General features: G+C 37.4%; 3 protein-coding genes across 4 annotated transcripts; 2 read left to right on the forward strand and 1 right to left on the reverse strand.

Annotated features, from left to right (window-relative positions):
- The first annotated feature begins 172 nt into the window (after positions 1 to 172).
- Positions 173 to 10,957, forward strand: LOC140924564 (cell division cycle protein 27 homolog). 2 transcript variants are annotated; one of them, XM_073374585.1, is made up of 18 exons: positions 173 to 295; positions 1,342 to 1,417; positions 2,167 to 2,314; positions 2,421 to 2,546; positions 3,115 to 3,212; positions 3,662 to 4,040; positions 4,526 to 4,631; positions 4,741 to 4,941; positions 5,372 to 5,440; positions 5,847 to 5,985; positions 6,408 to 6,580; positions 6,834 to 6,885; positions 7,156 to 7,256; positions 7,535 to 7,743; positions 7,880 to 7,997; positions 8,723 to 8,851; positions 9,496 to 9,570; positions 9,849 to 10,957. In XM_073374585.1, exons 1-18 carry the CDS (start codon positions 272 to 274, stop codon positions 10,068 to 10,070), a joined length of 2,445 nt encoding a protein of 814 aa, XP_073230686.1. In that variant the 5' UTR covers positions 173 to 271; the 3' UTR covers positions 10,071 to 10,957. The 2 variants fall into 2 exon arrangements, with proteins under 2 accessions (XP_073230686.1, XP_073230687.1); XM_073374586.1 differs by lacking the exon at positions 9,496 to 9,570.
- A 2,210-nt stretch (positions 10,958 to 13,167) lies between these two features.
- Positions 13,168 to 19,106, forward strand: LOC140924144 (ras-related protein Rab-5B-like). The gene is made up of 6 exons (XM_073374170.1): positions 13,168 to 13,296; positions 14,723 to 14,883; positions 16,354 to 16,437; positions 16,763 to 17,037; positions 17,141 to 17,234; positions 17,568 to 19,106. Exons 2-6 carry the CDS (start codon positions 14,805 to 14,807, stop codon positions 17,684 to 17,686), a joined length of 651 nt encoding a protein of 216 aa, XP_073230271.1. The 5' UTR covers positions 13,168 to 13,296; positions 14,723 to 14,804; the 3' UTR covers positions 17,687 to 19,106.
- A 3,999-nt stretch (positions 19,107 to 23,105) lies between these two features.
- LOC140924761 (uncharacterized) lies at positions 23,106 to 27,022 on the reverse strand. Its single transcript, XM_073374763.1, has 4 exons — positions 26,763 to 27,022; positions 25,788 to 25,940; positions 24,075 to 24,212; positions 23,106 to 23,534 (listed from the first exon to the last, which is right to left on the reverse strand). The coding sequence occupies exons 1-4, from the start codon at positions 26,830 to 26,832 to the stop codon at positions 23,182 to 23,184; spliced, it is 714 nt and encodes a 237-aa protein (XP_073230864.1). The 5' UTR covers positions 26,833 to 27,022; the 3' UTR covers positions 23,106 to 23,181.
- Between the last annotated feature and the right edge of the window lie 345 nt (positions 27,023 to 27,367).

The following is a 27,367-nucleotide window of genomic DNA, read 5'->3' on the forward strand; positions in this document are numbered from 1 at the left end:
TGAATTTCTCAATTACAGTCATCCTGAAGTGCAAACTTTCTTAGATAAATAAGACCCAACAAGTTTGGTGCGTGACATAAGTGCCAAAATTATCATGGGCGCCTGCAAGCAAAAAATGTCTCGCTCTGAGGTTTCTTTTTTGAGAATGCGCAGGAGCATTCGTTTTCCCAGCGCCGAATTCAAGTTGGAATGTTTCACGGTTCGGGAAGACATGAAAAGTTTGTAGAAAAACTCTGTTTTCTTTCCTGGTCGAGCTTGTTTTGTATGGATCATGGTATGTGAGGAACCGATAAGGGTAAGTCATCCTTCGATTTCGTGCATAGCAGTATTCATGGGTTGACTGGTTTGTGTTGCACGTAACAGTGTTTGGGCGCGTAAACTTTTAATGGTCTAAGCTTAATTTCAAACTACCCCAGTAGGAAAGCGAAAATTGACAGCCTTTTAGTAGTTTGTCAAATTATATTTTCGATTTAGCAATACTAAGTACACGTGTTGTTTTGTATTGTTTCGCATTCTTTGGTAACTGGCATGGACAGTCCGAGCAACTTGTCGTTTATTTAAGCTTTAAGCTAAGTAATGCAATTTGGTTACTTTTAGTTAAGCTTAAGCTTAATTATTTGAAAAAAACAAAAACAAATCAAGACATCTAATTTCGAAGCAGTTTGTGTGACTTGTTAGTAAATGAATCAGCGTTATTTATGATATGCAAAAACTATAATTTTATACGAATTCTTACCAGTTATCACGAAATGTTTAACTGACCTAGGCTTCGAGCTGGTCATTCCTCTTTTTGTTTATTGCAACCCTGTTTATTATGCACGAAAATATGTTTAACGAAGTTAGTAGAATTACTGCCTCACGACTTGCCTACTACCTTACCCTTTGTTACAGAGAACACAGTAATAAAATACCATCACTGATCAGTGATGCATGTTAAAAAAAGAAACACACAGCCAGCTATATTTTTTAGCTGGCCATTCATTATCAATAATTGCATTGAAGATTGTTTTCACTGGCAACAGAAGCAGGGTGGTGCGATATAGCTGGACACAAAAGGGTGATAGTGAAAATCAAAAATCAAAGTTGCAGGATCAAAATTATAGCATTTCCATTTTCTTCTGATTCCCAGGGCTGTCACTAAAAGCCAGGATCACATATACCCAGCAACTTGAAATATAAGTGACAGCCCTGGATTCCACCTATGACCACATCCCTTGGCTATGGATAAGCCATTTCTTATCTTGTTACAATTCTGTAAAGCCAAATCCTGGTAAGAACACTGAGTTATGTGGTGACATAAAATATGAATGTTATACTGAATCTCTTTTCAATCAATCTTAGGCAACCATATGGCATGCTCTTAGCCATTACGCCTATGATGATGCCATTTTCCTTGCTGAACGACTTTTTGCAGAGGGTAGGTATTCTAAACCTCTCTTTCCTGTGGGCAAAATCCTCTAGTATTAAAGTTGGGTTAGCAGTAATCATATACCAATCCCAATTTGATAAAGTTGGATGTTAACTGGTGAATTGCAATGATATTTATTCAACTGGCACACTGATAGAGATGTTATTCAGTCAATGAGAAAGGCAACTCGGGTATAAAAAATCTAGGTACTCCCTTTAGGTGTAAAACCTACAACCTTCTGGGCTCAGTTGTTCGAAGGCCCATTAGTGCTTAACCCAGGGTTAAAATTAACCCGGGTTTCTTTTTCTTTAGTTTAGAAGCATTTTCTCGGATAATTTTCTCTTTTATGTTTAAGAGCATGGAATCATCAACTTGTTGACAAGAAGGATTAAACTGAATTTACTTTTTAAGCTGTCATGTCTGAATTCAAATTTTGCACTAACCCAGGGTTATCTTAAACCAGCTTTGAACAAACCAGCCCTGGTTACTAGTCTAGTCCAGATGCTCTACCACTGAGCTACTGGAGACTCATGTGAGCCAAGGGTGCCAAACTAGGTTCATTTGACAAACATCCTACATACAGCTGCTACTTCATCAGTTGTACAGTATGAGAGTCAACTACATTTCTGTCATCTTTGATCCACTTTGCCCAGAATGATTGCCAGATTAGTAGCCTGCTTTACAAAAGGTTCAAGTGTCAATGAGTTAACCTTTGTAGGTTATTGAATACTTAATTTTTTTTCCTTTTAATTTTTTAGTTGGATCTGATGATACTCTGTACCTACTAGCCACTTGTTTTTATCAAGCTGGGTACTGCAAAAGAGCCTATTCTCTTCTCCAAAGCAAAGGATGTCCTACACCACTCTGTCGTTTTCTCTTTGCAAAATGCTGTATGGATTTAAATAAGTAAGTGAAATTATTTTTCAGAGGTACAAAAGAAATTCAGTATTTTAATGAAGTGAAATTGAACCATTTTGGTTCACTTTTGTGCTGACTTTCTCTAATTTTACAGACTTGCAGAAGCTGAGATGGCTCTTACTGGTGGCTGTCTTTTAAACAGTAAACCTCTGGAAGCCATTGCTTCAGAGTTGGGTTCTGCTGCAGGTTATGGACTTGCTCTCTTGGGACAAATCTGCAGGTTTGTTTAAAGTTCAGTGTGATGTGTGGACACAACTTTAAACAGAGTTTTATGCAGATACTTGCATCTATTCTGCCTTTGAGTGCTGGTCAAAACTCGTAACTAAATAAACTCCTTGATTTTTTACTGTATCAGACCTTGGGTTCTAGGTGGGAGTCAGAATCTTAAATAGAATAATCAGCAAGTCAAAGATGGTACAGTTGAGATCACACTATTGAAGGTGAGATCCTGGCAATTCCTATTCAGGATCTTGGGTGGCAGGATCCCAAGTGGGATTCTAAGGTAGGGCTGCCAGGATCCTGCCTGAATGATGTCATTCTGCTTCATAAATCCCACTGTTAAATGTGTTAGTAAGGCAAAACCAGAGGAGATTTGGGGCAGGTAGCAGTCCAAGAACTCTTTAGAGTTTGAGCATAGATTTACAAACTTGAATTTAAGTGCTCTGAAATTGAAATACATTTGAAGTATTGTGTCAAAACAGTTGACTATTTCTGTGTAACAGTACTTGAAGTGTAATAAGAATTTATTACTTTAGATGGTTTATATTCCAATTTTCTCCAATCGTTAGGAAAGGAGATCAGTTCACCAAAGCAGCAGAATGTTTCAAAAGCAGTTTAAAGTACAATCCATATTTGTGGAGTTCATTTCAGAGTCTCTGTGAAATAGGTATGCACTGTACTGTGCACTAATTAACTTAAACTGTGTAATCTTTTACTTATCCCTGGGAAGTTCCTTGCCAAATGTTAAATCTTTTTTACAGTAACTAAACTATTCTCATACACTTTTTGGTCAAGGGCTGTTGTGAATAAGAGTTCAGTAAATGGAAATGGTACAATGGAGGCATAATATTTTTCTTTGTGTTGTGCATGCATGCAATTTACTGAAAACCTTTGCTAGAATTTAGCTTTTAAATATTTCATTGTTGTTGACAATGATATTTGACCACACCCTAATAATATTATTATGGAAGAAATTTGTGACATAGAACTGTTCAAACTTTGCTTTGAGATCACACATATTTCACCTGGGATTTGAACATCTTGGCATCATTAGAGTGTAGATCATGGGAAATTGTTGTTTATGTCAATGTCGTACCATGTGTTTGTGTTTTACAGGACAGAGACCCGATCCTGCAGATTACTTTAAATCATCATCTTGTCCAAAGATCACATCTTCCATAACACACAGAGAAAACATGACAGTTGGGTCTACGACTGTTCCGATGGATACATCAACCCCCTCAGATAACCAGCGGCGTAATATCAACTCAGTTGCATCTGAGAATTTAGACCCATCCCAGCATGTCACACCAGAAAACATGAATGTGCTAATTGCGCCCACCTTTGCTTCAAATAGATCAGGTTCAATTGAATTGTCCGGAGGCAACTCTGCTATGCAACCTTCATCTTTAATCACAGGAGAGAAAAGGATACGGCAGAGAGTTGGACGAAATCTGTTAGGAGCATCACAGCCATCTAGCCCACTGACACCAAGGTAGGATTTACTGAGAACTGAAAACACTGAGAAGGTTGCTTCCCTTTTGTTCATAACCTGCCCTTGCTAGTCTACTTAGTATGATTATGAGGCTCTGTTAGGTTAAAATTCCGACAGGCAACATGGCCTTGAAGCAGCAACACGACACAGACAAGATGGAATGGGCACAAGCTACAGGGAGATGGCTAATACCAAGAGGGGACGGGACATGGCCTAGTCCTCAATATGCAAAACTTGTTTATAACTGTTTTTTAAAATTTAGATAAGGAACGTACGTATGTAACCCCTCCCCATCCCCCAAGGGGTCTTGATCATGTGATTATAAAGGAGACAAATGAAGGGTTTAGTTTCTAAAGACACTTATGTGTTGTATAAGTGGGGAAGTTTAGTACAGAGATGAAAGGCTGATGATCAAAAAGACAACTTCTTAATTCCCCTAGGATGGCTCATTTGATAAAACCAAATCTTTGTTTTTTGATTATCAGTTTTGGAATGCTGGCCTCAGATTCACCATCTACTGAGCAGAAGACGTACATTACCCCTTCTCCTGTCACTGCTGATGGCCTTGCACCAAAAGCACCAGTAAAAAAGGTTTGTACATGAGATTTATTCCTTCCTTTGTCTTCAACTGAGGGAAATTTTGGTTTGATGATGCAATGCTGCTGGTTTATGAAGAAGTTTTGCCTATTTTCTTATCTAGGTTGGTACTCGAAGGAGTGATTCAGCATGTAAGCTTGTGACGTCAAATACATCAAGTGTCCATAGTATTCACACCCAGTCATCTCAAGGTCCTGGCCATCAGACGTACTCATCAAATGCACCGGGTGTACGACGCAGTACCCGACTATTTGCGCTGTCAACAAATAGTGGCTCTGGTGGAAACTTTGATTCAAACTATAAGGTACCATATTTTTTTATTGAGTAGAACAATCATTGACAGGGTTCTAGGGTAGTTTATCGTCGTTGAACAGCTAATATTCATGAAGCAAACACCAGAATAGACTGCTTGCAGTCTGTCTTTTCTGTTAGATCCATCAAGTTCTTACTGAAAGTGAGTTCATAGCGACGAAAAATGCTTATATCCAGCATCCCCACCATGCTCATTCCCTCATTTCTTGTACCTCACAGCTTAGCTTTGCCCCTTGGGCATGCTACCCAAGTAACTTTGAATAAAATACGAGAAAAACTAAGAGGCTGCTTGTAGTTTAACAACAGCATTTATTTACCAGCAAACACTTTTACAAATTAGGCATCATTCACAAAACTGATTAATAATTTATGAAGGGAATAATAAAGGAACTAATTTGAAACTACTTTATTCTCCAATTTAGGAAAGAAGAGCAAAAAGTGCTAAAGTAACAGGCTCTCCTAGGACTTTAGTCAGCAATGTTATGAAAAAGGTATCCTGGATCACCTGGCTTTGTAACAAATTAAATATTGGGAGTACAAGATAATGTTGTTTATTATTCACTACCAAGACTGTACTATCTTCAAATTGTCACTGGAACCCAGAAGTAAATGCATCCTGTTAATTAGGCATCTGAGATCTGCCATTTCTCCATCTAATGTTCTGTAGCCTATGACTTTTTTTATTCAGACGTGGAGCCTCTTTCAAAATATTCTCCTGTGACATTAAACCTTTCTCGCACTACTAGAATTCTTAATGAATACCCTTTGTGAGCAGCACCAACATATCTGAACCATCAATTTCTGCTTACACCGTGATATTTGATTTGATTTGAATTTGACTTTGTCAGATGTGTATCCATTCTAAATTTATTGTAACTTGGAATTGTTTGTTTCTAGACTAATCGTCAGACAAGAAGCTCCACTCCACAGCCTTTAACACCATGTGTTGAAAATGTGATTCAAGGAGAGTCCTCTGCACAGCAGAATTCTGAGGGGAAGGGACAGGGGAAATTGTCACCCATTCAGAGTAGTATGGGTAGGAAGAAAAACACCATTGTTAAATTGGAAAAACAGAAAACAACTACCAGATTTAATTAAATAAGCAGTGTGATTTTCATTCAGTTCAGAGCACTGTAAGGGAACACAGACAGCTCAAAATCCATGCTAATTCAAACCTTTTTCCATTATTTCTAGCCGAAAAGGGAAATTGCTTTTGAGGTTGCTTCTTTCAGAGGGTCGTTTTAGGGGGTCGCTAATTTTGGGTCTTGTCAAAACACCTGTGAAATTTTATTGCTTCTTTCAAAGGGTTGCTACTTTCAGTGGGGCCATATTTTTTGGAACTTTGTGGTAAATCTCTTAGTAAGTTTGAACTCATTAGCTCAAACCCCCACTAAGGTAAATTACTTTTCGTCTCCCATGAGAGTTTGATTGCTTTATTTTGCTCGACTTTATTCACAGATGGTTTAATGTCATTGCTGAAACAAATAGGCCAAGGATATGTTTACCTGAGTTCTTACGAGTGCAAGCAAGCATTGTCTGCGTTTTCATCATTAGCAACACACCATTATAACACAGGATGGGTGTTAACCCAAGTGGGCCGTGCCCACTTTGAACTGGCAGAATATCGCCAGGTATGAACTTAACCTCATGTTGATAACTTGCCGGCGAGTCCTTATATTGAGAGAAAGTCCCCCAAAAATTAGATCCTTACTAAATGAATGAGTTTGTATCTGTTTTATTTAAGAGTTCAGGGAATGGTTGTAATGTAATTTTCGGGATTATTAGAGTTCTTTTTCTTAATGTGTGAACTTATACGTCATCAGTAGTCTTGGTGTACTTTAAGGAATAATATTGGCTTATATGAATATGTTATCTGCTTTGTAGGCTGAGAAGATTTTTGCTAAAGTCAGACAACTAGAACCCTACAGACTTGAAGGTAAAATGAGTAATATACAGATGCCCCAGTAAACACCACTCTTCAATCTGTTAGTGTAAAATCAGTCAATAAAAAGTATTTCAAGTTTTTAAATAGCAATAAAGATATTAAGATTTTTGTTTTAAAGAATATGCACATTTATTTCTTACATGACGATGTGTGTTTTTGGTTCTGACTTAGAGCCTTCCATAGTTTGTGTGAGTTGTTACAAGCTCTGGCTACATTAATTTAATATTATTACTTCATTCTGCTGTTTTTCTTTGTTTGTAGGTATGGAAATCTACTCAACCACTCTTTGGCATCTGCAGAGTGAGGTTACTCTTTCAGCTCTGGCTCAGGACTTAGTAGAAGCTGACCGTACATCGCCACAGGTGAGAAAATCAACGTCAATGACTACAGAAGAATAATTCAACACAAGCATCAAGTTACAACCTTCAAATAATTTAAAACCCTTACATTCCCAAAGTTAGCATATTATTGACAAATACACTGTATCTTGTAGTTCAGTCTTTTGAGCCTGTGTGGAAAATTTCCTGGTGTGAACATTTTAAGGAAACTTCATTTCTCAGATAGGAAAAAAAAATTTTGTACTTCCCTCTTCGCATGAGTTTTGATAAATGGGGAACTTTTTTGCCAATGATCCTTTCAGGCGTGGTGTGCTACTGGAAACTGCTTCAGTTTGCAAAAGGAACATGATACAGCTATCAGATTTTTCCAGCGTGCAGTTCAAGTTGATCAAGGGTTCACATATTCCTACACATTGCTTGGACATGAGTATGTACTCACAGAAGAGCTGGATCGAGCCATGTCTTGTTTCCGTCAGGCAGTTAGGACTGATCCTCGTCATTACAATGCATGGTAAGTTTTCATAGCTTATTTTCACAAGTTTTAAAATTAATAAATTTTAGCAGATGTACATTGGACCTTTTTGTTACTGGTTTCTCTTAATTCTGTTTTCACCCACTAAAACTCTCAACATAAATTTTGTTTGCAGGTATGGTATTGGTATGATATACTACAAACAAGAGAAATTTAACTTGGCTGAAATCCATTACAGGAAAGCTTTGTCAATAAACCCATCCAGTTCTGTTTTGTACTGTCATGTTGGTGTGGTAAGTTAATTAAAAAATAGAACAATCTCAAGTGGCACAAGGTATATGATTTCCCTTGACCAAGAAGTAGCTAGAACTTGGGAGCCATGTCAATGCTCATCCTCAAACACCCAGGGGCAGAAAGTGGGGTGAGGCCAAGACGTCTAAACAGGAAACCTTTTCAATTTTTTAATTCAATGACTGCAAAACTCACCAAACGCGTTATTAATTTATTATGTTTAGTGCTCACCGTGATGAAATTTGTTTGATGTCTTTTTGATAACTCTACAGGAGTATGTTGTGTACAGGTAAAGAAGAAATAACTTCAGCACAGAATTGACCTAAACCAGCAATTTCCTTGTGATAAAGCACTTTAAAAATACCGTTAAATTCCGAAAATAAGCCCTGGGGCTTATATTTTTCAAAGGCCCCTTTTGAGGGGCTTATTTTTGGAGGAGGCTTTATTCAGAGGGGCTTATGGATGGAGGGAAATTTGCGTTATAAAATCGGTTGGGCAAGCTTGTAGTGGAAAGGAAATTTACCTTTTTTTCTTTGTTTTACTTTGTATTCAAGGGCAAATTCCAAATAAAAGCCCCCCCAGGGGGCTTATATTTGGAGGGGCGATTTAACGGAAAGTTTTTTGCATTACAATTTTGGGGGGCTTATTATTTTTGGAATTGTACGGTATCTGTGATCTTTGATGTATAATCACTAACAAACTTCTTTTACTTGTGATAAAACCTTAGGTTCAACATGCTATGAAGAAATCTGAAGCAGCTCTGGTCACAATCAACAAAGCCATGAAAATTGATCCTAGAAATCCCCTCTGCAAGTTTCATCGTGCCTCAATCTTATTTTCAATGGAAAAACATCAGGTACATGGATTAGTAGTTTTTTTTTTTTTTTTTTTTGGTTAGTTCTGCAGGGTTCTTTATTTGTTGTGCACAATAATGTCAGCTGAATTAAAATGATTAAAAATTGTGCTATAGTTGAAGCAGTCTTGCATATGTGTGATGCACAATGCAAAACATAGCCTCCAAGCAATCCCTCCATGCAGAGTCTTTGTTATTTTTGATTTTTCGATTTTTTTTATTACTACTATTATTGTAAAAAAGTTACCATAATACAACAAAGGTACATACTATAGTAAAACAAGTTAGCCATGTAACTAAAAAAAAACGCCAATGAAAGCATACGATTACTAATAAAAAAAAGTAGATAATTCTATGTCATTAACCCGAGAAGTCACAAGGTATGTCAGAAATGCATGAGGAGGTCCCCTAATTTCTGTATTTGGAGTGGTTTGCAGTTTGGGGGAGTCACATGACGTCACATGAGAGCTGCATGCAAAGCATTCTCTTGCTCGCAGGCTGTGCAAAACTGTCTTGAGCTAACTGCCAACAAAAGGAGACATCACCTAAGAGGGGAGGATTACTATGAGAGTACAATTTTGTGTGTGAACCTTTTTCACTAAGTGGTTATAGTATGTTTGATTATATTTTTCTGTTTTGTGGATCAGGAGGCTCTGGATGAACTTGAAGAACTTAAAAAAATTGTACCACAAGAAGCGTTAGTCTACTTTTTATTAAGCAAGGTTTGTGTCCCTTGTAGCATTCATTGGTAACCTTCTAAATGGATAGTGGAACTTTTTACTTATATTTTTTTATCTTTGTAAAATTTTTATACTTACAAACTTGAACAATGGAAATTTGTATTTTAGTCACTAGAATATTTTATAATGTAAGAAAGATTGTTTTTTGCAAGGGGGATGGAGATGTCCAAACATTGTACATTTTGTCACCCTGTATGTGTTAGAAATCCTAATGGAATTCTCTTTCTTGTGTTTACTTACAGTGCGCTAAATTTTTTCAGGTTTACAAGAAACTGGGGCAGAATCATCTGGCACAGATGAATTTCTCCTGGGCAATAGATCTTGATCCAAAAGGAGCTAACAATCAAATCAAGGAAGCTATTAATAAGCGATATCTCCCAGACGATGAGGATACAACCATGGGACTTGATGCAGCAGATACCACATTAGAGCATTCTTTGGGAATGTCTGATGAAGATCACATGGGAGTGGAGAGTGACTGAGAAAGAACTGGGACCAACTAGTCCCAATGCTTCTCATAACCAAGTGGCCGCGCTGGTCAAGCAGCAAAAGTCGCCCATTTTCTCAACAACAATCATGCTTACTAGTTCTGAAATGGGGTTTAATTATTTGGGTCCATGACTGTGATCTCGTTGTTTCATACCCTCTCTGTGGATCTACTACTTGAGTCTGAATACCATTCCAATGTGTAACTCTTAAAATGATAGTTACTATGCAGTAATATTCTGTGACATTGTTTCTTATTCTTTATAATGGTCCTAAATTTTTTAATCCATGTGTGATGGTTTAAATGGAAGATAATGAGGGTTGTTTCCTTTGGAGCTGTCCTTTGAGGTTCTCGAGTTGGCTGTATTTTTTTATTATTCTTTGGATAAAAATAAGTGACCATTCGAATGAAGTCTGTTTTTAACTTCTGATTCTGAGTCGTTTTTGTATCTCAGTTCAGATGAAAGCTGCTGAGCAGTAGTAGTGCTGTTTGCTCTCTTGTTAACGTAAAATCCACGTTTTATAATTGACTTCTAATTGGGGAAAGTACAATGCAGTTATCTCCCTGTTACGAAGGTTGAGATAAATGAATCGACCAGTGTGTTCCTCATGCATTTCAATTTCCATAAGTATCAAGAGAAATCTATAAACCTACAAGGTTTATCGATATAACGTTACTTTTTGATACTGTCAAAGATAATACACGGTTATGGCAACGCCTTTATCAGTTTTGAACTTCTTATTGTCTATATATCCCTGTATTACCTCACGCAAATCCTGATTGCTTGGGAAATGAAAGGTTTAGAATTTATATTTCTTTTTGCACATTTGACACAGAATTAGTAGGATGCAAGAAATAAAAGAGAAAAGATTATTATTTTTTCAAATTCTCCAATATATTTACTTTACTTTGATATGCTGGTTTTACTAACACATCAGTGTCTTGTATCTGGGTTATGTAAATTGTAAATTAATTTGTATTATGCGATAGGAGCATGCAAAGCTCTAAACATTCTCACTTTTGATTTATTCACGCGACTTCAGGCGCATAGTCTGCGTGCAGGCGCGAAAAGGGGCAGCTACACGCGCGCGGCGCTCATGGAGAGGTGCCTTGTTTAGTATGGTAACCATGGCAATTTAACTTGTAGAAAGGCTTCTTGTGGGGTTTTCACCAGACTCGTACGCAGTCTCTTTTTAGGTGTTTTGGGGGTGAGAGAAGATTGGGGGTTAGGTTGAGGCGCCCTGGGGGTCTCATGGGAAGGGACCTAACCCCCAATCTTCTCTCACCCCAAAACACATAAATAGCGACTGGGTACGAGTCTTGGTTTTCACTGTGCAGTGGGCAGACAAAAAGTGACTTTTTTCTTTTCTTTCCTCGAAGTGTAAATTAAGATCTCCCTTATAATGTAATGATTGAACGCTTATGAGATCAAGCTGCGTAAGACTGCTCTGAGCTGTAAAAAAAATGCCAAATCAGTACATGGAGTGTTTGAAATAACAGTAGATAAGAGAGAATGACTTGCATTTTGCAGAAAACAAAATGAATTTACTGTTTGTAAAATATCTTTAGGATACGTTTCTTTAGTCTTTCACATAACCGTTGTCTCCCCTTGGCTATGGCTGTCCTTGGAGAAGGACAAATCTTAAAACAAAAGAATCTGCAAGATTTTATTGTTTGTAATTGCTGTACTAATTTTGCAATGAATTAAAATATTTACACGATTTTAGATAGCAAGCGTTTTGTGATTCTAAAAGGAATGCCAGCCATGACAACAGAACAACACACTGGCCAGGCTTGCGTAGACAAAAATCTTTAATTTTTATTTTGCGTGCCATGTTGTATATTCGTTCTCACGAAACCAGCTCATCTACATCAACATGTACGCAAAGATGACTCGACAGTATACAAATAAATATTTCATTTCATAGTTATTTTTATTAATTTTTCCATGTTCTTAATCTAATTGATCTAGTTCCCGTTAACAAATGTTGCTGCTTAACCAATATGGAGGGCGAGAAAACACTTTCTAGATTTTTCACGCGTTTTTCGTAATCTTGGCAGTTACTTGGTGCCGGCTACACTGGTTAGTAGCGAAAGAGTTTTTCGTAATGCTAATAAGAATCACTTAGAATTCAGGCATCCAAAAAAAAAAACACGAGTAGTTTTAGTGTTATTTTGCGGTATGAACTTTCCTAAACTCGATTTTTTTGACTTATAAAGCAGAATCACTGGTTCACATCACTTTCACTTAAAAATGACATTGTGATAGATTATATAAATAACATTATTATATGGTATAAAATTGAAAAATCCACCCAACGAAATTAATACTTGAGAATAAAAATTAAAGCCACTCTCCTACTAACAAGATGCTCGCGAACGACAGACTTAAAAATGTCATTATCCTTGATATTCACTATATCACCGGGTAACTAGTTCCAGTGTCTAATAGACCATGGGAAGAAACTATGTCAACATTTCTGTTGACGACACAATGGAAACATAGTCAATCGAGAGAGCTTTCGTCTACCTTCAAGAGATGGTCATGCTAGTTTCTCCAGCATTTTGCTTACGACGCCAGGCTGTATTGAGTAATTATTAAAGCATAGCTGGTACTTTTCTTTCTGAGGATGGATACCATGCGGAACTAGCATATTCTAGTTTAGGTCAGAGCAGTTAGGTCCTACTAGACTATATTAAAGTTTAGATTTACATTGTATGGAGGTATGACTAAACGCCAAGAGTCTGCTTAGCACTTGAGGGAATTTACGCAACATAATTTGCCCGTTTCAAGTCCTGTAAGAGTGTATGATGCCTAAATATGATTGGTGATGGTATCTATCCAATGTATGACCATGTAAATGGAGTAACAATATTCTTGTTTGTAGAGAGGCAGATTTTATAGCATCTTATAGATGCATTTAGAGGACAGATGTTTCCTCTTTATGCCAATACCACGTTCTATTTCTGTCTTATCTTTGTTGATTTTCGTAAAATATGCTGGCTGCTTTTCTTCTTTCCTCCACGCGTCTTAAAAGGGGGAGATGACGTAATGGGGTCTGTTTCAAACTGTGGGGTGGCCTGGACTTGAGTCAGGGCTTTTGTAGGCACGCGGGTGTTTCTGGACTTGCTCTGATCTGAAGCGAAACTTGTACCTTGCCTCTATATCCGCCATTTTCACGTATTTCTACAAATCTTTCTGCGAAGGATTTCATCTACAGGTTAGTTATAGGTCATCGTATCAGTCTTTTATATTTCTTGAATGTAGTTATTACAATTGATGGTCTATTCATCGCTAAAGTGTGTGGAGGAAGTTTATGATTACGTAGTTTAAATCGTCGCCATATTTGTTTCTTGTCATGTTTCTCGGACCCGGTGACTATAAGATTTCCTTGTTATTAAGCTCTAACAGGGTCATAAATTAAACTAGTGATGTAGGAGCGTTTTACCATACTCATGGGACCGAAACAAGGGAAGTAAAGGTTTTATTTTGAGTTTTATCTACCAGAAAATCACAAACGTTTTGACTGATTTTTGGATGTTTTATTTGGTGAAGCATGACGTCTTTGCATTTGATCATGCGTAAATTTGCCGCTACGTATTCCGCCTGCCAAAATGTTGTCCGTTTTCATTCAAAAACCCCTGCATCCCATTGCAAAATATTCACTGACACAACTCTTTATTTTGCTTGCATTAATTTAATGATGTTTATGTGTCATGTAGTTTTATCTATCGTTTAGCTTGTGATACTTAAATTTATTTGATGTTGTGTTGTGTGGCCCGAAGTTGAAAGGTATTTTGTTGTTCGAATTTTCCAACATTTCCCCTGTCTGATCAACGAAGGTTTTTGGAAAAAAGTATTTGCATCGAATTAGAAGAATAGTTCACGAATCATTGTTTTTATGGTTCTAGCGTACGCCCAAATAGATAGTTTTGTTTTCTGTTATAAAAATTTACATAAGTACCTGAGCAGAACGAATGTTTGCTCGCAATAGGTATTTTCTTTATTTTTTAAGTTACTAAATCAATGTTACGTTGTTAACTGTGTTTGGAAGCCTGTGGTAGGCTTTGGTTTATAACTGTAAATATTACAAATACAGTTTATAAATTTAATCCTAAGGTTAAGAATATGGACAATTAATAATGCTTTACTCATATTTTGTCAATTTTTGTCTTTACTATTTTTTTTTGCTTTGTCATTGGTTATTGATTTGAAATATGTTCTTGTTTTTAAATCAGGAAAATATTAGTTATGTTAATTTTATTAATGGATATTCAATTCAGGCTGTCATTTACATGTACTTAAACAAATTACTTATATGTCCAAGGCTCTCTTAGTAGAGTCACATATTGAAGAGGAAGCCATGTCCCTGCCAGCATGTTACTATCATTTTTGCTCTTGTGTGCATCCCTGCTGCTGCTGTTTGTCACCAAATCATGTCTTTTGTTATTGTTTCAAGGCATTGTCGCCTGTCCAAATTTTACCCTAATAGAACACCATGTTCCTGTACACGTATTGTTTTACAGGTGTGATTTAAAATCATAGACTTAAAAAAATTTTCATACGTAACTGTTAAGAGCTTTGTAAGGTCCTCGTTTGTTACATTCTGGAGTCAAATACTTAAGAACTTCTTTAAACATTTTCAGGTGTGTTGTTTAGAAGTCAAAAGTTGAAACTGGAATCTTAAGACTTTGGTGTGGCATTTTCTTCAACAATTTAGTTTTTTCAATGGCTGCTCGGGGAACGGCACAACGCCCCAATGGAGCTGTGCAAGGAAAAATCTGTCAGTTTAAACTTGTACTTTTAGGTGAGTGCCATGGTAAATTAAGCTTTAAAAGTGTTTTTATGCTAAGGTGATACGTTGTTCTTGGTGTACTTGTTTTAAAAAACACTTGAAAAATATTCAGGCTTGCTGGGAATTAAACCCTGATCTCACTGATACCGGAGGGCGGAATGCAGCTCTTTAGACGATAGACATAAAAATATAACAATGACTATCCCTAAAAACATAGGCACGTTAAACGTGCACGAGCTATTTTGAATGCTTCAGTGTAACTTTAATGCTTCAGTGTAACCTTACCAAGAGTGATGAATCTGCCTTTTTCGTCCTAAATGTAGACTTGGTTTTGTGCTAAATTGGGTATTGTCTTGCATAAATGAAAACGCGAAACGCTCAGCTGCGTCAATTCTCATGCTATATATTCCCTTTCCTCTGTCTTTCACTGTTACATTTGGTGCTAGTTAAACAAATTTTTAAAGTAAAATAAATATCTACTCACCAAACGTTGATTAGAAGGAAAACTCTAAGGTTTCCTCGGATTTTCTTAAGCCAAAATGTGACCCATGGAATTCGAGTAGCTAAGAAATACCAAGATTCTTATCATTGTGGTAGATGGTTGCATCATCGCAATTCACGAGGTTTTTACATGCGATTCTACTCAGTGAAACAGTCCTTAACTCCGGCAACTTATTTCTTCATGTTTTAAAAGCTATTGCTTCTTTAAAGACAAGAGCCCTTTTTAAGGCATTGGTTACAAAACGAAACAGGTCTTCATACGTTCAAGTTACTATTATTATTGTGAAAAGCCAATCTGCATGAGATGTACAGTCACACAACTGACATGTGAAAGTGGATTCGAATTCGGTCAGAAATGTCTTGAAATAGTATCCACACTAAAATATGAACCCTTAAACAGCTGCATCACTGTACACAGCGTTTGAATCATGAAGACATTTAATATAATGTTTCCAAACACCTGTAGCCGTAATAAAAGACGAAAAATGGTCAAGAATCAAGATGGCAGTCTCAAAGGGCCTTTGTTCGACCTTAAGCAATGTCATGTTTAAGTAGATGCCAAGATCTCATTGGTTCCTAAGCATCAACTCATAGTACCTTCAACCTTATTGGCTCTTGCATCAAACATTTGAACATACAAAGTTACAAAGATACAAAGCCACAAAGATGCATACGCTCACACCACTGACATATAAAAAAATAGCTCAACAATGGAGCTGCGTTTTTTGGCGAACCAATGAATTTAGAGGTTTCTAGGAGCTGTGCACTATCCCAATACAGGTGCAGCGGTCTAACAAAATGTGGTAGGAAGCCAATAATGAGAGCCTGTCATTCCCAGTTGGCTTGCTAGCTCAGTTTATTAGAGTGTTGCACCAGTATCACAGAGGTCAGGCTTTCTTTTTGCAACTGCATAAATTGTGGCCAGAACTGTATCTTCTTTACATTTATTTGCAATGTTTTTTTTTATTGTGAAACATTCAGGTGAGTCAGCTGTTGGGAAGTCAAGCTTGGTTCTTAGATTTGTAAAGGGCCAGTTCCATGAATACCAGGAAAGCACAATTGGAGGTGAGATATTTTAATTTAAGTGATACTCTTGGTTTACCCTTTTTCCCTACTGCTAACTGCATCAGCATAGCAGTAAAACTGCATTTTTATCACCATGCATTCTAACCAGTAAAGTAGTAACTTGTGTAACACAGTTTGTGTTACTTTATATGATACATTAACTGATAAAAAGATTGACCTGATACTTGTAAAGAACAACTTGAAAACTAAGATGAAAAAAATCTTAAGACTTGTAAAAGCTTTTTTACTTATTGGTGTCCTAATCATTGACAAAGAACCATTGAGTCACTGTTATTTTTCAATTGTCTGTTTTTCCCGTCTTCAGCTGCCTTTTTAACACAAACAGTGTGCTTGGATGATACAACAGTTAAGTTTGAAATATGGGACACGGCAGGCCAAGAAAGATATCACAGTTTAGCTCCAATGTACTACAGGGGGGCCCAAGCTGCTATTGTAGTGTATGACATCACAAACCAGGATACCTTTGGAAGAGCAAAGAATTGGGTTAAAGAACTTCAGAGACAAGCCAGTCCAAATATTGTGATAGCACTTGCAGGGAATAAAGCTGACTTGTCAAGCAAGAGAATGGTTGAATATGAGGTAATGACTGGTTTGCATTGAGTTGATGTTAAAGAGTGAAAGAGTGAAATCCATAAATTTTTATGTTAGTACACAATGTTCATATGCTTTATTATTTGTTTAGGATGCTCAATCGTATGCTGAGGACAATGGTCTTTTGTTCATGGAGACATCAGCAAAAACCGCTATGAATGTGAATGATATATTTTTGGCAATAGGTGAGACTGTCAATTCTTTTTGTAGTAAATTTCCTCTAGATTAGTCATATATCTTAATTTAGCTAGGCCTTGACAATACTTTCAACTACTTCTACAGTTGAAATTCTCGTCATAGAGAGCTCTTTATTACATCCAAAAGTTTCCAAACTTTACACAGTATTGACCCATAGAAAAAGGATGCAGGACTCGTCTGTAATGTGGACATCTAGCTTTGAAAGTTTTATAATATTGTATTTGGTTTTTGTGCATTTTTTACCAATTTTAGTTTGGGCATTTCCAGAAACTTTGATTTTCGAAAACCCTTATTTATACTTTCTTGCTTTAAAATCACAGCAAAGAAACTACCGAAGAGCGATACCACAGCTACTGGTCCTGCTGGTGGCGGGCGACAGCAAAGAGGAGTCGATCTCAGGGAGACTAATGAGTCCCACCAAGGAGGCTGCTGTAAATAAATTCTCTCCACTGTCTGTCTACTTTGATTCAAATCATCAGTCTGTAAATCAACAATGTACAACTAAAATATGGGCAAGATCATACAAGCAAGATACACAAACTCTAAGTAGCCCAATCTAGGCTTCACTTCGATTCTGTACTCAATATTTGTGTCCCCTTTGTGGACTGTGATTGCTTGTGGTCAACAATTAGTTGATTATGAAATATGTTAAGGCAAAAGCATTTTAAAAGTGGTTAATTTTACAATGGAAAATAGCATTATTTTGTGACCAATCCATTCAGAATTACAGTAGACTTGCATATTAAGCTTTTGCCATAATGTGTTTTATATCATAACATTTATGGACGAATGTTTTGTTTTTTCGGATGGTGTGCTTTAAAACTTACAGCTAAAAACTGTAAAATTTTGATTTAAAAGAATCATTTCTACTTTCAAGTGATACCATTTTACAGCCTTTTATTCCTAAAATTCCGTTGAATTGTTTACAGTTAGATAACACAAGGTAATGTTAAGCTATGAGCACTATAACTGATAGGTTAGGTTATTTCATCCTTTCTCCACGCTTCAAGAGTGTGATAATATTATTGTTAATCTTGCCTGTACTGTACTTTGTAAATTGGCTCATTTTTTCATTTAAGTTAGTTGTATCTTTAGCGGTGAATTCTCTCTATCCCCTTAACCATTTTGTAACAAATTCAAATAGAAAAATGAATGCTCTAAAAATCTGAAGGAAAAAACATCCTGATTAAGAAGCAAATTTTTCTAGGGGAAGTTCTTCAGTATGCATTACAAGCATCAAAAAGAACTTGAATGTTTATCAGATGACAGATGGGTCTTGAAGGGCTGTAACATTCATTATTTTGTAATCAAAGTAAACTTTCATGTCAGTCAAGGTAGGAGAGGAAATATGAGGAGATATAGTCATCATAAGATCAAGTTAGGTTTGTTTTTGTAGAAAGATCTCCTTTTGGAAGCCTTTTTGATATGGCCTTTTCTTGCATTCAAGCAGCAGTTCTCTTTGCATCTGAACAAACACAATTCGTGGAGCAGAGCGGTCATACTCCTTGAAAACAGAGTTGATACCTCATAGAGGCAGGCAGGCTCCATTGTTGGCCCATTAATAATCCCATATTGGCCACCATGACACTGCATTAATAGGGGCAGGCCTATAGACTACTTACATAACTTGATTGATAGTTGAAACTACTGCACACTTTAGTCCGTGTATTGTGAGAAAAACGGGTTGGGAGCATATGAGGCAGTACTAGCACATTTTTGTAACAGGATTGCCAGTGATGTTTTTATTAATGGAAATATTCCAGACTTTGGCCAAAACAGAATAAGTAGTGCTTTAGTTGGGTATAACTATATAAGCTAGTATAATACAATGTACTTGTCTAATAAAACTCTTAAACAGATTTGTTTGGCAGTGTTTGTTTCGGTTCTTATTTTGGTATAACTTCCGAACTTTAATTATTTTTGTTTTGTTTTGTGTTTTGATTTTAACGGGAGGCAGCTTTGCTAACTGGTTAGAGCGCCGGACTTGTAATTCGGAGTCCCCGAGTTCAAGTCCCTCCCTGACGGCTAACTGGATTTGTTCATGGTAGTCCCGAGTTCAAATCCTCGACCACAGTTGTAAATAGCCAACTGGTTTGCGTCCGGTCAGTTGGGATTCTTAACCCTGTTAAGTTCAATTTGAATCATTTGTTTCAGGTATTTGCTTGGCCCCACTAGCATTAGTGCTATAAATACTGCCGAGGGTAAATAATGGAATTATTATTATTATTTATTATTATTATTCTCCTAGTAGAATTCTCTACTAAGAGATTCCTATATCCTGCGAACAGGTTCACTTGTGCGAGTTCGGGAAAACTTTTGGCGGGGGAACCGCAGAACAGAACGAATAGACAGCAGGTAGTGAAATAACTGTTTACTACTATTTGCAATCATGTGCACTAAACAGTAGTTCTTTTTGAAGTTTTCATGACGCTAAACAGTGTATGAAAAGGAAATACAAAAAGAATATAAAGTCAAAAACATCGGGAAAATGCCACTTTTTTGCATTTGGAGACCTTCCAATGGTTTCCTTAGTGGCCTCCAGCTGCGTGGTCTGGAAACACGACTGGGTTGCGTGGGCGATTTATTCCGGCGATCTGCATACCACGAACTTGCACTTGGTTGCCCTGAATGATCCAGTCCACCTTAATGAAAACCAGATTTTGTGGCAATGGTCCTTCAAGACTATTTCCAAGAAGGATATTCATATTCTGCAGGTCAATTTCTTCCCATCGTCCCTGGCGTCCGGCGCCCCTGTTGGCTGTGTTACGATAGTCGTATGCCTGATGGTACATGATGATCACTAAGCTTTCTGGGTAACGACGAGCCAACTGAATGACCTACAAAGTCAAGAGGATAAGGCCCCGGTTGTTTAAAAGTTAGTTAAGGCTATTCACCAGATAAAGCGTTATCTAGTGGATAAGAGGAGCAATAAGGACATAATCTAATGAATGAAGACAAGGCTATCCGGCCATCCTTCAGAATTTGAGAACTACAAAAGCAAAAATGCCACTGCATAATCGCACGACTCCGACAGGGACTAGCGCTAAGGTCATTAACACAAAGAAAACACTTGTCCTGAGTTGGTTTAGCAAACTTTGTATCCTCTAAACTTCATCATTATAAGACAACTTAATCTTACACTAACTTGTTCTATCTCTGTTCTGACAAAAGCCTCTTACAGCTCCTTTTATCCTCACTGCCCATGACGGCTGTCAATCTCAATCATTTGAAGTTTAGTCTTACATCAGTAGAAACCCGATTGGTTGTAAGGAATATTATCATATTTTCCTTCGAGATTGTGGCGTAATCAGAAAATCAGCTTTAACTCCAAAAGTCACATAAGTCCAGTTAGTGTCCAAAGTAATCAGAAAGATGAAAAACTACAAAGAATGTTCTGTTGCTAAGTCAGTCCCGCCTTTTCAATACATTACTCAAAGTTTATAACGAGTTTACAAGAGAAACTAATTAGCGTCTAAGTGAAACTTTATTTTTCTGGAAAAGCGTTTATTTGGTGAAGTAAAAGTCAATTAAGGCCAACGGAATGTATCTTTTGTTTGACCAATTCGCAAATAATTCAAAATACTGGTTGTTTTTGCGTACTTAAACAATTTGCAAATGAAATCATAAGTATAATGTGGCCACTCACTGTGATCTAAAAAAATGAAGAAATTTGGTCATTGGGTCAAAGCGCCATGTAGTTCGGACATACCTGAGAAAAACAGTTACAGCGTCTCTCGGTGTCCTCTCTCATCTGACAGGTGAAGTTCTCGGTGTAGATTTGGAACTGATCTTGTTGCTCTCGAATCATTTCAATAAGTTGTTCCTCGCAGTGCCTTTGACCTGTTCCTCTTCGTCCCGGTCTTGGTACTGTGCGAATATCCTGAGATCCAATCTTTCCCACAGCGAACTGATTAACGATCACATCACCCCCGGCTCGCCGGGTTTGTAACCCGCCGTTATTTAGCTCAGCTTGAAGCATGGTTTCAACCCAGCGTCGCAAATCGCGATACATCGTCTCCCCGGGCGTCTGCCCGGGTCCGGGTTGAAAATAGTAGAAATCATCCCAAGCTCGGCGTGTGTTAGGATCTGTTGCGGCCATCTTTGTCTTCTTTAAGTAAGGAAGAAAATGGAAAAAAATGATTTAAGATATTATAACGCAAAATATTTCTAAAAATTCTCAAGAACTACAAAAAAGACGGGAGCCAGGTGTATTGGACTGGTCATGATGTTAAAATATAACTCAAAGAATGAAATGACCAAAACTGTTTCAGGGCAAAATGATCGCGGATTTATTTAAAGTAGAGCACGCTAACTCGAACTAATTTAACTTTACCTCTGACTCAAACTTCTGTAAACTTTAACCCGCTGACTCGAACCTTCACCAAGTTAAACGGCTCCTGTTTAGCGGTGGGAATTTCAATTAGAGGAGTTCTAAGGCATTAGTAACTAGATGGAGACTTATGTCCAGCTTACCTTGCTGCTGGAGAAATACGTTCAGCTATGTCTTGAAAGTCGACGGATTTCCAAGTTCTATAGCTTCATACAAGGCAATTTATACCAGTTTTCAGTTACGCTTTGCTGGGTTTCCGCAAATTTCTATACAGTTGGTTTGTTCGGTATAAAGAATGCACATTTCTTAATCGTCTCTTTTAAGGACCTCTTGAAATTTCGAGAAATTGTTTCCGTCAAAACAGCAATTTAGAAAATTTAAAAGCTTGTTCCCTTTTTAAATTCAAGCAACAAGTGACGTTACTATATCGAGGAACGGTAGTTTAGTTAGTATGTTTGTTTGTTTGTTTGTTTGTTTTTGTTCAAACTGATTTTAATGTTTACAAAATGTTGTACTTAAAGCGTTGACATTATCGTAATCTTTCATGTTCCAACCGCACGGAACATGAATACAATTGAGATGACGAAGCACTTTGATTTTGTTTTGAAAGGAAGTTTATTGTTCGTAAAGTATTCCTTCCAAATTCCCGAGATGATGCCATTGGTCAGAAATTCAGTAGCCTAATTTCCGTAAACAGGATGTTATTTCATAAAGTTCCTGTGTGTTCAGAAAACAGGATGGTCTGCTTGTGAAACTGGTTATCTTTATCTTCCTGTTTATATACGACCAGAAGTACTTAACAGGTAGATATCACATACGAAAGGCTATTAAACATGTTTGACTTGAAATTCGTCGTGAGTTTAATACTTTGTATTAAGTGTGGTGTGATTTACCCCACTAAAAACTCCCTAAGGTTAATAAAGAAAGGACACCATAGCGAGGCTCAATAGGGTTAGAGTTCAAAAGCCAAAGACAGGTTGCAAAGCAGATACTCGGTTTGGAGGTAGACAGTACCCTTGATTAACTCTTTAACCACTTTCAGACCTGAATATGGTCAAAGATGTTATATTACACATCCATTCAAATTTAACCATTTATCACAACTTTCCCTTCATGCCATACAAAACCGATAAGGAAATAACAGAGTTATTAAATGGTTTGATATGACACAAATATCATGCATTCTTTCAGACTTCGGGGACTTAATGTGCCTGTGTACTGTACATGTGTCCATTGTTAAAAGCAACGTATACAAAACAAATTCTTCTTACTTGTTTACAGTACTGACTATTTTCGTAAATAGAACTGACATAGTTAAGGCTTGGGAAAAAAGCGGGAAATATTCGTCACAACCGTAGTTTAAGTCCTAACTTCTCCTACCCTCCATAGTTGATAATACGGAGTTTGGTTTTGGTAATTGAATTTTATTACTGAATCTTAAAAAGGCACCTTTGTAGCGGTAAATTTCCATCTGGCATGTTTAAACCGATCATGCATGACTTTGTAAAATATTTTCAGCACATTGGACTCTAATTTGAGTGAAATCTTTATTTATTTTGCGGGGAGTAAAAAAATTTCAAATTCTGATCCGGTGTAATTCAAGTTTATTCGTCGTCTTCAGAGCTGTCAGAACTCTCCCAATCCTGTCCATATTCAGAGAGAGTAGATTCTATTTTTTCAATTTTATCTCCATGTTTTTTGTCTTTTTCCTTCTTCTTCTTGCGTGCGCAGCAACAGAACGCTACTAAAGCGATGATAAGCAAGATGCCCCCGCCACATGCGCCCCCGATCATGATGGTCAGCTTGATCTTCTTTTTCTGTTCGTAGACTTTGTCTAGTACGCACTCAACTCCATCCCCTGCAAATCCTACTGCGCATGAGCAACGGAAGGACCCCACAGTGTTTTCACAAATTGCTTTCTCATGACACAACTCCATTTTCTCACATTCATCGTCATCTAAAAAGTTTCAAAGCACAGATTTAGAATTTCGACTTACCTTCCTTCAATCACCACTTAGTCACGTTTAAAAGAAGGCGGATAGACTGACAGGGTAGAACAAAATAGTTGCAGTTAAAAAGTTGCAGTTCGTTCTGAAGTAGCGTGTCTTCCTCGCGATCTGGTACCCAGATCTCTTGACGACGTATTCGAAGAGATCTGGGTACGAGATTAATGAAGGGATTCATGAACTGATACGTAATGTAAGTTTGGGGAAAAACTGGCAAGTGGAACATGGAAAAGGAGTGGAGGACCATCCGAGCTGTAATATTAAAGAACGAGACTCTAAGTCGGCGTGATGTTTTCAGTTCCACTCCTGTACCATATAGGGTGACCTAAACTTATTTAGATCCAGGGAACGTTTTTGTGTATGTCCACACTGCGCAATCAAGGAAGATCAGGTAGTTTCGCCTTCTCGCTGCGTTCGCTAGGTTGTTTGCTGGTCTGTGTGCTTGTTCCTCCGCGCTAAGTGAGCCTGTTACCAACGAAACATCAGCTTACCAACACAGTGTTGCTTGTGTAGGTCCATGTGAAATCCTTGTTTACATTGGCATTTGTATGATCCGTGGCTGTTCTGACATATAGCTCCTTTTCTCTTACACTGCTGTCTGAAATGCTTTTGCCTACATTCATCCACATCTGAAAAAGACACCGGATAGAAAGAAGCATTTCGTTTTCATTCCAATACAAATATCTTTGCACCGAAACGAAACGCGACGCTGGTTGAACAGTTTGAAATACTAATTCTTGGCATTGTCAAACATTTTGATTGGACAAAGCAAACGGCTCGTAGGGACTCTAGCGGCTATGCCTGATGTCTCCGATCGGCTTGGCATTCCGCGTGATGCCTGATGTCTCCGATCGGCTTGGCATTCCGTTCAAAGTTTCCTTGTTATATTTTTACATTGACCTAGATTATAGTTCGCAGTTTCCGACTATTTGTATAAGTTCATCGTCATTTCATCAGCATGATTTATTTGCCTTAAATACAATGTAAGTTTACAGGAACGTCTTTTGGCGAGGAGACCTCAAGAAACCACCAGGGCCGAGTTGTTCAAAGCTGGGTTAAGATAACCCAGGGCTAGTGCAAAATTTGAATTCAGATTTGAAAGTTTAAAAAGCGTTTCAGTTTTAATTCTGTCTGTCTACAAGTTGATGATTGGAAGCTCTAAAAACAGCAGAGAAAATTATCCGAGAAAATGCTTTTGAACACGAGAAAAAGAAACCCGGGTTAAATTTAACCCCGGTTTTATCGGCTTTCAAACAATTTGTCTGTCTTTGTTCTTTTCATAAGTTAAGAGTAGGTGTAATGTTAAGGCTAAAAAAACTTGTCCCTACCAGTGCTAAATTAACTCTGTATAAATCAGCCATATTGCCTTACTTAACCTATTGCCACCTGACTTGGCATTTCTGTAGTGCTACCGACAAAAGAAAGCTTGAACGGGTCCAAGAAAGAGCACTACGCGCAGTTTTCCTAGATAAGCAATCAAGCTACCAAGCATTGCTGGACAAAAGTGACCTAACGACTCTTCAGAACAGAAGACTGCAAGATATTGCTATCCTTATGTATAAGGTGAAACACAAACTATGCCCCATTAAAATATCCGAGCTATTTCACGCGCATTGCTCACCCTACAACTTGAGGACGGCAGAGTTCGCCATTCCCAGATTTAGGACCAATAAATATGGTAAACACTCGCTCACCTACCTGGGAAAAAAGTTGTGGAATAAGCTGCCAAGCGAAATCAGAACTCTCCCATCATTATTTAGTTTCAAAAATTGTATTCGTAAATTTGATCTAGGTGTAATGATAGACGACGACAATTGCTCCAATTGCATCCTTTGTAATTCTTAATCTTTATAAATCAATTATTTCATTAGTTGATAGTTAGTAGGTTTTTTAACTATATTATATTGTTAGGTAACTATAATTGCATCCTTTGTAATTCTTAATCTTTTTAAATCAATTGTTTCATTAGTAGACAGTTAGTAGGATTTTAACTATATTATATTGTTAGGTAACTATATTATATTGTTAGGTGTCCCCAATTAGTAGAGGGGTTCTTAACCTCATCAGGCTAGACATTCCAAGACACATTAATAAAGTTTATGTATGTATGTATGTATGTATGTATGTATGTATGTATGTATGTATGTATGTATGTTACTATAGAAATCACCTTCTTGCATCAAAATTAGTTGTCTGAAAATTACCTTTACAAGCACCTTCAATAGCCTGAAATCCTTTTACACAAGTGCAATGATAAGTGTCTCCTATCTTTTGGCATTTCTTTTTATATCCACACTGGCTATCTTGTCCTCTTGGATCACAAGTGATGTTTCTGGGTGATTTATCAAATGAAGAGCCTGCAGAAAACTCTTAAACTGAATCACTAGTATTCCTAAACGCATTTACACGAGGCTGGTTAGTCCCTAAAGGTAATGTTCTACACGAGACGATTTGCAACGACGATTTTTAGCGCAACACAGCGTTGCAATATCGTTGCAACATTGCTTCGAATGCAACGCTATGTCGCGCTAAAAATCGTCGTTGCGAATCGTCCCGTGTAACATCACCTTAAACTCGAGAGGGTCATCCCGCAATAACACTGCAAGGAGATGCAAAGTGCGCAGATCAGAGAAACAGAAATCAAAAGGACCATTCATAAATGATAGCTGCATGGCAAGAGATCCTATTATGGCTCTTGTAGCTGATCAACATACTGCACGGAAGAACTTTTTTTAAAAATTAGTAAGTCAAACGAGATTTGGGACAGCAGTGCATAAAGTATCTGGTCACACGTTTTTCCATAAACCATTTTAGTCATTTTACACTCCCTTCTCTGTTTCATTCCTGGCTGTGTTGACTCTCTAAGACGTCGCTCGTACATTTTTAAAAATATTTTTCAAACTATTTTGCATATTTTTCTTTATACGTCAGTTATTCCAAGTGAGTAAACTCGTCATTTTGCGCATGAACACACTCGGACAAGCAGAGAGCCGTTTAAAGTCCTTTTCAGACTAAATATGTTTTGACCCATGATTCTCGCATTATCAACTGGTATCGACAGTTCTCATGGGATGGTTAAAAAAGTTTGATACTAAAAAAGGAACGCAGAATGGTTGAGCATTTTTTTTTATAGAGAGCTCTCATATTTTTAAATATGAGTGCTGTTAAACAATCCCTACCTTCCACGGCGGTTACATTGATACGGAGTAAACCAATCAGAAATAGCGTCAACAACGAAGCTTCTTTCATATCTTCATCATGCTAATATCTCTGTGCTGGAAAAGATTGTGAAATTCAGATTGGTCATTCTCGATAATTCACTTGCAGCTGACTTGCAGCTCAAGAAGAACCGTGTCAGTCTACGTGGCCTGTTTGCACTTGTCATTTGCGCGTGCCAATGAAGAAAGCGCGCACGTTTCCTCAAAGCGCGAGCAACTTTGTTAAGGTGATTTTATGCTCGCTGCAGAAAGAACGCTGCAATTTAACTGCAAGGATGATAAAAATTCCGTTACGGTATTTACAGTTAATGATACAAGGTAAAAGTTTTCAAGCTACGATACCTTTTTTTTAACCCTTCCTCGACTGAGCTTTCAAGAGACATCTTCCCCTTCTTTATTCTACGTCACAAAAGTCATGATTTAATGAATTCATTACATTCTCGCGTCTATGACTGGCCAAAATTCTGTCGTTAGATCAATAAAATCAATACTGAATGTATATTTGTCGAAGTGTTGTGGGAAATAGAATGCAACAATAGAATGGGATGATGGGGGTGGATACTTGA

The sequence above is a fragment of the Porites lutea genome, chromosome 14 (assembly GCF_958299795.1).
Source record: "Porites lutea chromosome 14, jaPorLute2.1, whole genome shotgun sequence".
NCBI lineage: Eukaryota > Metazoa > Cnidaria > Anthozoa > Scleractinia > Poritidae > Porites > Porites lutea.